Source organism: Medicago truncatula, chromosome 3, assembly GCF_003473485.1.
Source record: "Medicago truncatula cultivar Jemalong A17 chromosome 3, MtrunA17r5.0-ANR, whole genome shotgun sequence".
Taxonomy (NCBI): domain Eukaryota; kingdom Viridiplantae; phylum Streptophyta; class Magnoliopsida; order Fabales; family Fabaceae; genus Medicago; species Medicago truncatula.
This window is the reverse complement of record NC_053044.1, coordinates 54,530,814-54,542,731: the sequence shown is the minus strand read 5'-3', so window position 1 is coordinate 54,542,731 and position 11,918 is coordinate 54,530,814. Positions and strand designations below refer to the sequence as shown.

Genomic DNA, 11,918 nt, shown 5'->3' with positions numbered 1-11,918 from the left:
ACTCCGAGTCATGCAGGAAAGTCCTAGTGAGCAGAGCACCTTGAATATGATCCCTCCTTAGCCATAAAATTTGCACACATGTTTTGTTTTCTAAGAACATGCAACATTTAATTAGTGTTATCATTTCCATATAAAACATCTCTAATATGAAGGATGTCAGTGGTATATGTGTGCACTGTATGATCACAACCAACAACAAACAACTCAACCGCTTTCAAGAAATATCTCTCACAAATAATGTTGTTATAGCCTTGGTTGCGACAAAAATCAGGAGCCATCTGGATAGTGTAACGCTCCTATTTCTATTAAAGCAATTAAACATGCGAATAATACAATTATTCAAGAAATAGAGGCTACGCCACATTCAAAATTCAAAAAAAACAATAAACATGTATATAAACCTCAACAATCGCAACGGAATATAAACTAGAGTAATCCAATATACATGTCATGAAACAATAATTACATCAACATAGATGCATCTCAAAAATCCCAAACAAACGGGTAATCTCCAACATAACAAAAGTCCAAAATAAAGATAATCTAGACTGACACAACGAAGCTTAGATCAGAGCCGACTACACACTAAACATCGATATCTCCCGATATCCACCAAGCATAAAACTCACCGAGCATCTAAACTTGCACAACATCTACCCATCCATACAGATAGGCAGGCGGTCCATCACAGATCCACTTGGGGTAAGTATTACATTATCATAATCCAAATAACAGTTAACATGAATATCTCAATTTAAACATCATGCACTTGATCAATAATAATATTCTCAAATCAATACTTACATCAAACCTCAATATCTCACATCAATAATCACCAATCACATGTGTCATGAACAAATATCAATTCACAGTTATTCATACACAATCACCAATCACATATATCAATGAGACTCATGCCATGATATGCACCTATTAACACATATATGCATGTGGTACCAAATCTCCAAAAGGTCGTCACCTTCGATGGAACAACTCACATCGTATGTAAGGAAGGGTTCACACCCGCCTTACATAATCTCCGAAGTAAAAGAGCTCAACCCTTTTACAACTACACGACTATGATGCATGGACATGTAATAAGACTCGATAATGCGACACCAATCACAATTTTCTCCACAATATATAGGACAACACCCAATTATATTGTTCATCTCCACATCATTTGCATTATCAAGAAAACATGTCCATACACAATTAAATCATAGTATTCATCCTCACACATCAACATGATTATCAATAATCAACAATGTCATTCAACATCAACTATCACATATAGTTTCACCAATTCAAACATTCTCATATTCCAAGTAAAAGGGAAAACAACATCTCATGATAAATATCATATTCAACATATAATCATTCAACATCAACTATCATATATAGTTTCACCATTCAAGCATTCCTTACATTCTAAGTAAGATAGCATACATATCTCATGATAAACATCATATCCAAAATATAATTACTCTTTCATACAACTTCACTTAGTCATACAAAAATAGTCACAATAACTCACAAGACAATTGGCTCAAGAAACATTTCCGACAAAAATCCAAATCATGTGTCAAACGGTCAACATTGATAATTTTTCAAAGCTAGGAAACTTATTCAAGTTTGAAATCCTACAATTCAATCTTAATCAATTATATAAGTATGAGCATAGGCCACTTACGAACTATCAATCATTAGTTCAAAGATTAGCATAAGTTCGTATGAGAAAATCCCAAGTTTATACATTCCACAATCCCACCCGAAAATCAAGTTTGACATGATTAATACATTATACTAACCTTACAAGCCTTGTCTAAGTCTATATGAACTGTAGACCAAACTTGCAATCCTTTTTGTTCCCAAAATTCCAAGTTTCGACAATTTCCGAAAAACCGAAACGACACAATCTCAAGTTTCAAACCATTTGGAAAATCCAAGTTTTGACCATGTAAAATATGTTCCAGCAAAAATATGAATCAAAACAGCAAAATAACACATCATTTTCAACTCTAACATCTCAAGTGCAATCGCTAAAACATAGCTTATTTCACGTGATCACTTAAAACGACATTTTAGCTCAAAATCCGTTTTCACAACCTTTCACTTTCCATCCAAAATATATCTCAAACCATCAACACATTCATATTCCCAAATACATAAATGCATACTCAATTATTCACTCTAAGTACTTCATTGAACCCAATATCAAGTTTGGAAAAGTTTCACGGCTCATAGAAAAAGTTATGATAAGTTTTCACAAAAATCCACATGAACCATGTGTAGTAATTTGATCATAACTCAAGTTCTAAAAATCATTTGGACGTCAAACCAAAGCCATTAGAAAGCTAACATAATTATCTAAAATTTTCATGTTTACACCAAAATCCAATTCAAAACAGAAACGTGTGAAAAAGACACAAGAACGCGAAATAAGAAATGTTGTCAAAGGGCATTTCGCTTAAGCGAACAATTCTTCGCTTAAGCGAACTACTTACAGTAGTTGTTCGCTTACAGCTCGCTTCCATCTCGCTTAAGCGAACAGTCATCATTTCTGTATAATTTTTCACGGGTTTAAACCATTTTTCACCCCAAAACTCAAATTTTGATCCCTCAATGCCCAAATGTGTTTTCAGAACATCTTTATAGGTCAATATGACTAAAAAGACTCACAAAGACTCAATCAAACATGAAAACACTTGACAATTGGGCCAATTCACAAATTTAGCAAAACACTTAACAACATCTCAAATTAACATCCTCAATTCATGAATATGCATACCCAAGCAATGATTCATCAACCACAACATCAATTAACAGCCATAACATCAATTGAACAAGAATCATAACTCAATCTAACAACAACTTAGCAAAATTCACCAATTGAGCACAATTTTCACAACTTATCATTTTTACATATTTGAACATGTAATTTCACCAACAATCATACAATTATCATCAATTCATGCATACAAACATATCATCACAGTTGGAGCACGAATTTAGCAACAATTATCCATAAGCAAAATTTGTTGCACGAATTTGCTGTCATGAGTGGACTATCTCTCACGTGTGTCTTTAGGTGCTCTGATACGTAACGGGATGGGAACTTTGTTGCATGCTTTTCTATTCCTTACGTATTGCTTCTGATTTTACATGACTATGTTTTAGATTGGATTTTATGAGACGTTATGATGAGGCCTTTGTGCCAAAGACTATTTAGATGTTTGAATAAATTCCGTTGCGAAGTATTAATTATTATGTTGTTGAATTTTGAAGGATAATTAGTTAATTATTTCATTTATGATTTTAGAAAAAGAAGTGTAGCATTCCGTTTACGCGAATAACTCTGATTATTTTATGAAATTTTTATGTTGGGAAAACGGGGTGTTACACCAAACATACTATAATCATGTAACAAACAAAATATAGGAGGTACCATATGTCATCTCATGATGGCAAAGCTTGACATCGGTTTGGGAGAAAAATTTATGGTAACGTCTCATATTCAATAGGAGGCAAATCTCTCTAGAATGCGGACAATCACTTAAACATTGTAGAATATCCTCTATGGGTTGAAAAACAACATGTGCAGCTTGAAGAAGCTGCCATGTTTACATTCACAATGTTCTTCTAACTATAACCCATATAGTCAAATCAGATAATTATAATATATTAAATAATATTGATGGTTGAATGAAAGCAACCCTTCTTTTGCTTTAGATTATCATAATTGGTGTTTCAATCCCTTGGAATGTATAGGTTTTACCATGTGGTATTTCTTTCTTTTTGGGTTCATTTGTTTGGCTAGATTTTGAATTGTTGTAAACTTTTGATGTGTTTCCTTGACACTCTTTGTGCTTGGTAACTCGTTTAGTTTGTTGTGTTAATATAACTTATCATTTTGGTTTGATAAAAATGTATAGAACATTTGATATGTTGCAAAAGGTAGTTCGAATTCGCAATTCTCTACTTAACGTTTAGTGTGTCCACTTTATCATTAGACTCTTTAAAATTAAAAAAAATAAATAAATAAATCATCCCTTGACATATGGTCCTAGATTCGTCATTGAATGAGAGGCTCAATAGTAGAACAATTTTTTTTCTTCTCAAATTTAGTTTTTACAGAAGGAATACAAGGCGGGTCTTTGGATAAACGAACAAAAAAAATAGACTAGCACGAAGTTGTTGATAACCAAGTGAATATCTTTCCTTAAAATTTGCACACCTATATTTATTACATAAGGTTGCTAATGATATTAGGGAGGATGTGTGAAGGTTTAGTGAAAAAATATAATTGAACTATAAGGCGAAGAAAAAAATAAATAATTAGAAAATTGATGCTTATCTCTCTCAAATTTGTTTTTTCTTATGCTTAGGGAGGAGAATGATAGAGCTAATACCAAAAAAGGAAGAATAATGTTGTTCGATCCAACTTCGTATTACTAACATTATTTTTCAAGAACTAGTGGTTTTTAAAAAAATCCTAAGAAGTAGAGGTTAACACATTTTTTTTAAACAACTAGAGATTAACATCATTTATTATTCAACTAATGTGACCTAATACCTCTAAAAAAAATCTAATTTCACCTAATAATTTTTTCTTTTGCTTCCTCGTTTGTCCCGTGGAATGTGTGATATTAAGTTGATCTTTTTAGCTTTCTTGTTTTGGAAGAAAGTTGATGGGACTTTCTTCTCTCTGCCGGCCTGTTTGTTTTCTCTTACCTTCTTTTGTTTTGTTAAATCGTGTTTTATAATTTTATTTCTTTCACTTTTAATCAAATAAACAAATATTAATTTTATTAATGATACGATTCTTCAGCCTTGAGGTACTCATGGCGAGCATTTACGTTGTGATGCAATCATGCAAAGATACAATAGGACAGCGGGGAGGGACGATATCTCTAGATAAATAAGTTTTTATTTTTTATTTTTTTCTGAAGGAGGATGGATGTTAAAAGTTGCAACTTGCAATGGGTTATAGTAAAGAACCAAAGTGATATAACACTTCATTTCTAACCCTCTCTTTAACATTAATTCTTTTATTAGGTCAAACTTTCTAATTATCTCTTTAACATTAATTTTTTTATTAGTCAAACTCATGTGGATCATACACTTTAAAAATGAGCCACACATATAATCATGAAACTAACTTAGATTTCATTCAATAAAAGAGTGGATGTTAGATAAAGTGTTAAAATAAGAGCGTTCATAACATTTCTCATAGTAAGGTATATGCAAAATAACTCCAGAGATCATTTATCTTATTTATTTACAACAGTTGAGTTCTTTATCTTTTTTTTTTTATCTCATTTAAATCCTCTATCTCTTGAAGTATTTACAAGTTAATCCTTTTTTTTCATTAAAAAATAGTGATGAAGCTTGCCACATATGATTATTAGGGTTTACTTTTTCTAGGTTTTGATTTGAGACACTAAGACTTGATGTTTTAATTTGAATTTTATGGGTTTGATGAAATAAGATTATGAAGGTGAAGGTGAAGATGATGAGAAAACAAAGAAGATGGATATTTGTTTTTTCTGAGTTTTTTTAACGATAAAAATTATTGATAATTAAAACTATTACTAATAATCATACGTGATAAGTCACTTTAACACAATTTTTTAATATAACAAATGAAAAAATGACTAACTTGTATACGTTTCAATAGATAAATGATTTGTACTAAAAAAAAAACAAGACAAATAATATATGTGATGTAACTTCTTTCTCTCTCATTCTCTATCCCCTCACTACTAATCTTCTTCCGATTCTTATTACATTTCTTTTGTTTCCTATCATTACTCGCTTAATTGAGTGAATCAATGAAATCTTATTCACATTTTCATTCCAATTAAGTAGAATCATTACAATTTTCATGAGCTTAGCTCAGTTGGTAGGAATATTGGATATTATATGTAGGGGCTGGGGTTCGAACCTCCGACACCCCACTTCTCCACAATTAAATTGTGTGAGCTCTAACTACTAGGCTACTTGACAAAAAAAATAAAAAAATAGAATCATTACGCACACCCAATTCATTATTAATAATAGAACGTGTTTATTGTTTTCTTTTTCATTGATTATTATTGCTTTGGGCTTGGGCACTCTAATCAAAATATCTCTACAAGCTTTTTTTTAATGAAAGAATCTCCACAAGCTTATGTTGTTTTCTTTTCAAACTTTATATGACATTAGAATTTTTAATTCTATGGTGGATTCACCAGATAATTTTTGTAAGATTTAAGTGTTTGATCCATTATAAGATTAATCTTTATCCATGTGCTTAACCACAAATTATAAGGAAATTGTTCTTTAAGCATCTAGCAATTGCTCAGAAGTGCCTTAAACTTCTATAAAGACCCTCATCGGGAGTTACAAACCATTTGGTAGCGAATGGTAGTTAAAAACCGTTCTTTTCTTTTTTTTTGAGGGAAGTTAAAAACCGTTCCTAAAGATCCTAAAAAGTCATAATTCTCTGTTTGAAATAATGATTAGTGACATCCGTAACACACTTAACTTCCCTAAAAAGTCGTACTTATTTGAACTAACAAGGTCTCGTAGGTTTGCCCATAAACATAATACATTTTAGATCAGTTACCCGATTAACCGATTTAAAAAGTAGTGAATGGTTCTTAACTACCGTTCACTTGCGGACTGTAGTTATCTATCAGTGAAGTTTAGGGCTTGATGTGCTTATGAAGAATCCTAGGCGCCTAAAGAACAATTTTGAAATTACATTTACACTATACTGAAATAGAATCGATATCTCATACTTGATGGTTATTGTTTATTTTCTTGGTTTGGATTGCTTGGATAATTTTTTTTGGTTTGGTTTAAGATGTTTTTCAAGTTTTTCTTTTATGTTCATCTTAATTACCTTTCCTCTTTCCTCTTTTTTTTTTATATATATATATTTTTTATAATGGTTTTATTCTAGATGGAAAAAATGGCAAATGATCATTTCTTCTATCTACGGAAAAAAAAAACTCTTTATAAAAAAAAATGTTAAAGAGGGAAAAGATTCTTGTACTCGTCATTTATGTTAATATAAGGGGTTTTACCTTTTTGTACTCGTCATATATTATTTTTTTTGGTTCCTGTAATCATCATTTCTGTTAATATATATAATTTTCCATTTAAAGAGAACAAATAATCAATATCTCCTTTAAGCCACAACACCATTTGGTAACTAGATCCATATCCTTGAAGATTTTTAGTCATATATAGTATTCGATATCTAATTATGTAAGATTGTGTCATTTTTCTATGATTAATTATATTTTAAGTAATATTCTAAATTTTGGCTAACTTTGCCTAACGAATTATGCCAAAGAATTCACCATCTTAAAAAGTGTATTCAAATTAAAGTGAAAGAAATGTTATTTTTGCGGTTTTAGATGAATGCATTTATTTTCACATGAGAAATGGAGTCTGAGGGAAACATTAATCTAGTGCTGCTGCAATGGAAATACTGTGTTAGAGTTGATATATATGTCGTTACCTTCAGATGTCTGATAGTCCATCTATAAGTACCATTTAGAGCTTAATTATATATATGATAATATTTATTTAGTGCTGGTGCTTTATTATATTCCGGACAAACAACCAGAACAAAGTTGTTGTCTACATGTGCATATAATTGCACTAATTACGGATTATTGAAAACATCATCATAACATAGTTTACCACTTAGAGTGGTGTGATGACAATAGCTTCACAAACTCAATGACCACAGCAACAGAGTTGGTTGCAGCCAGTGGTGAGAAGGTATCAGCCTCGTTCGACTCCGCGGTGCCGCCACCAGCCAAGTCAGAGAGAGCCCTAATAGCAATGAAAGGAATCCTTTGTTGCAAGCATATAAGAGCCACTGATGCACTTTCCATGTCCACTGGACTCACGTTAAACTTATTGAAGATGAAGGTTCTGTATGCTGCATTGTCTAGATAGAACCCTGCACTTGTTCCTCTCTCCACAAGCACAACCTTTGGTGTCGTTGTCAAGCATGTGTCTGAGTCTATACACGCATCTAGTTTCATTTGCTGAAAAATATATATTCGAAAAAATCATAACCATGTTATTTTATTTTTGTTTTTAGAGATCATAAAAAATATTGGATTTTATATTTGTGGTTGCCAATAAAGACAGAATTTATATATAGGAGTATATTAAATAATTAGGCAGTGCCAAAAACGTCAAAACACAATCTATGTGTTATCGAAAACCAACGTGTAAATTAAATTAGTTGTATATACAACAATCATTTGAGTAAAAAATATTTCGTTGAGTGGTTGTCAATATGTTGTATTATTTTATGTACCAATAATTATCTCAGTCTATTCCGTAAACTTGATTCAGTTGGTAGGGATGTTGCATATTATATGCAGGAGTCGAGGTTTTAATCTCGAACACTCAACTTCTCCATATTTAAAATTTACGAACTTTAGTGCATTATTTAAAAATAAAAACAACTCTCATTCTCAAATTAATGAAATGGGTAATCCCGAAAATTTGGTTGATGGGTAAATAAAATTTGACAAAAAAATATTTTAATTGTGACAAACTTTTTTAAACAAAATAATTACTTTTAGACATTCTATTGCAATTTTTTAACTGAGAATTTGAAGGAATTTATAATCTAAAAACATATTTAAATTAAAAGTTGTTTTTTAGTAGCTTCTATTAAAAAAAAAAATTAGATAACTAATATCTATTTTTATTATGATAAACAAACACAAAATCGTTTTTTATTTCATAAAAAAAACATTAAAAATTACTGATACAATCTCAAATTTAAGTAAAATTTAATCAAGGATAGCCGATATATTTAGTCCAAAAATTGGACCAAAAACATAAATTTTTATTGATCAATTTTTACGTATATTTAAAAGGCGAAGGATCTTTGAATTATTGATAGTTGATATCTTTGAATTTTTACATATATGGTACTGGTTGGAATCATAGGCCATACCTCGAGTTTTTTGGCAATACGGTAGTACTCGGAATCAACAGGGACCCAAAGAGCATGTTGCCTTTGTTCAGGAATGCCATCAACTGGAAAAATCTCTTCTGGTTGGTACCAAAGATTGTTGAGATGATTGTCAACTGTAACACTGTCAGCAGCACTTATGTTTGAGGTAAAATCTGAAAATTTCAAGAAACCTACGTCCCTTGTGTAGTCACCATTGATTTCTAGTGGTAACGTATCATCAGCATCTTGCCCATACCTCTGCACATACAATCGTTAATCTCCATCAGATTATTACAAACTTCGCCAAATATGCAATTCGTTAATCTATCAAGTCGAGCGTCTGTACAAGAATTGATTTTGAGAAATTTGTTTCTATAAAATTGATTATCGTTAAAATTGAGTTGATTTTAAAATGATTTATGTTTGGAGTATTTATGTAAAAGCGGATTTCGCAATAAATGTAAGGCTAAAATCAATTGTAGAAGTCAAAAGCTGCAAATTGTAAGAGGTTCGAACCCCGAACACCACCAAAATATTAATTAGTCCATTGATAAGAGTATAACACTTTAATTCGAAGGGATGATGTTCAAAGTCCATCGAAGATAGTTATAAAACAGTTATCAATATTATTTTAATTAGTAATAATAAGCTTTGTAATCCCTATAGAATACTAATTATAATAGTTGAGATTTTTATGGACAAATAAAAAAGCCAAAGCTAGCTTGAGATATAGAAAATACTAATTTTTTTATTTATTTCTTATAAATGATTTCTTCAGTAGTATATATTCATTATTTCATGTTAATTTTTTATTGAGTATTATTGTGGACTGTACTACCTGCCAGCTCCAAAGTGCTAAATGAGCCCAATAATGTGGAATAGCAACATCTCCAATATGCAATGAAGGGTTTGCATTTCCAGCAATTCCGTAATGAACAACTCCATCTACTTTGAAAAAGCTTAATAGAAGCTGTGTTGTTATAGCTGCGTTTATCTACACATTTCATGCATGCATCAGTACAAAAATATTAGACACAATTTAATAAAGTAATTCCAATAATTAGTTTAAATAATCTCAAAAACAACAAAACCATACGTACGTACCACGCTCAATCCCGTCATTACCAGTATAACTGGTTTCTCGCCAATGGATCCAAAACGAAATCTCCTTCCTTCGTTATTAGCCATCAAAAAATAGGCAAATTAGAAAGTGCTATTACTTTTTTTCCCTAACAAAATTTCACGAACATGTTATTGATATAATTAACTATTTGAGTTATTTATTTACTGTTGATGTTATTTAGAAGTCAATATATGATTTATAGTAGTTAGAAATTACTTGTTTACAAGACGCAGCTCTAGTAAAAGAAAACTAGGATCTTTCATTTGTTCAATTTACAGAAGAGAAAGAAAAGAAGCATATAGTTATATGTCCTCGGATAGACACATGCACTTACCTGCAAAATCTATGATGCTATCACTAGGAGTATAGCCTGGATTTTGAAGAAGAGGGTTAAGTTCAAAAGAATTTGGTATGATTAAACCCAAATAAGGACCCTCTTCGTTGATTTTAGCAATTTTGTTTTGTAACTCTGATGTTAAAGCACAACTCACGAATGCATTTTGGGTATTAAACAACATAAAGGCTGCAAGAAACATGAACAAGATTATTTTCCCATGAGTGGCTGCCATTTTTATCCACACCCAGACACACGCAATATAGGAAGACAAGAACTGTGGGATTTGAGAAATGAAGGACCTAATGGGTTGGTTTTTATAGAGAATAGAATGAAGAGTAACCCCTTGGATTGGTCTGACTAGGCCATAGGAGTTGGTATTTTATTTATTTATTTATTTGTTTTTTTTTAAAATAAAAAAAATATATAGTCAATTACCCCCCTATGACGTGGCATGACTTTTCTGACCATGTGTCAGTGCCACGTGGCAGTTAACGGCCACATCAGCATGTTGGATGGAGGAAATTAACGAGGGGGTAATTGACAGACGCTTGACAATTTCAGAGGGGTTTTTGACATTTTGCAAAATTCAGAGGGGTTTTTGACGAAAGTTACAATTTCAGGGGGTAATTGACTATTTACTCTTATTTTTTTATTTTTTTATTTTTTTTGGTAGATTAGGAGTTGGTATTTTAAAACATGACCAACAATGTATAATTTTTCTTCCTTAAAAAAAAAAAATGTATAATTTTTCTATGATGACAGACCATAAATATTAATCATTTATATTTATATATATATATATATATATGTAGGGGTGTTCGCGGTGCGGTTTGGTTCGGTTTCAAGCATAATAATCATCCAAACCGCGAGAGAAAAAAGCATGCGGTTTGGTTTGGTTCGGTTGATTTTTAAAAAGTGATCCAAACCAAACCAATGCGGTTTGGATTGGTTCAGTTGATGCGGTTAATCGCGAGATAAATAAAAAAATTACATTAACTCTAATATTGCCAACTAGTACCAAGCAATTTTAATTATTCAAAAAAAGAACTTGAAGTCCAAAATAGCATTACAATACCAATAAAAGTTATTTATCTAAAATAACATTACAGTACCAAAATAATATTTAAGAACCAAAAAAGAACAACTTGGGCTTGGGCTTGGGTTCACTTTGGTATTGGGCTAGTAGAGTACTTACTTAGTTTAATAACATTGAGTATTTTTGCGGTTTGGTTTGGTTTGGTTAGGTTGCTGAGATGCAAACCGTAAACCGAACCGAACCGCGCGGTTCAGTCTAAAAGTCATCCGAACTCATCCGAACCAAGTGCGGTTTTTTGCGGTTTCGGTTTGGATTGGTTCGGTTTGCGGTTTTTCTATTGGGTTGGTTCGGTTTTGAACACCCCTATATATATGTCATATCAAGTGAGAGGAGTAGTTATAATGAGACGATTTAATATAGGCCCTTAGATTAAATTAAATGG

General features: G+C 31.6%; 1 protein-coding gene across 1 annotated transcript; it reads right to left on the bottom strand.

Moving 5' to 3' along the window:
- Positions 1-7,470: 7,470 nt before the first annotated feature.
- LOC25490122 (bark storage protein A) lies at positions 7,471-10,746 on the bottom strand. Its single transcript, XM_013606560.3, has 5 exons — positions 10,438-10,746; positions 10,085-10,152; positions 9,819-9,974; positions 8,981-9,238; positions 7,471-8,051 (listed from the first exon to the last, which is right to left on the bottom strand). The coding sequence occupies exons 1-5, from the start codon at positions 10,670-10,672 to the stop codon at positions 7,695-7,697; spliced, it is 1,074 nt and encodes a 357-aa protein (XP_013462014.1). The 5' UTR covers positions 10,673-10,746; the 3' UTR covers positions 7,471-7,694.
- Between the last annotated feature and the right edge of the window lie 1,172 nt (positions 10,747-11,918).

Bases quoted from the DNA above. Each gene is read 5' to 3' on its own strand.
- LOC25490122 (XM_013606560.3), bottom strand. From the start codon at position 10,672: ATGGCAGCCACTCATGGGAAAATAATCTTGTTCATGTTTCTTGCAGCC. The intron at 9,975-10,084 runs GTACGTACGTAT...TGAAATGTGTAG, and splicing joins TAATGACGGGATTGAGCGTG to ATAAACGCAGCTATAACAAC. The intron at 8,052-8,980 runs GTATGGCCTATG...TATATTTTTCAG, and splicing joins GTATTGCCAAAAAACTCGAG to CAAATGAAACTAGATGCGTG.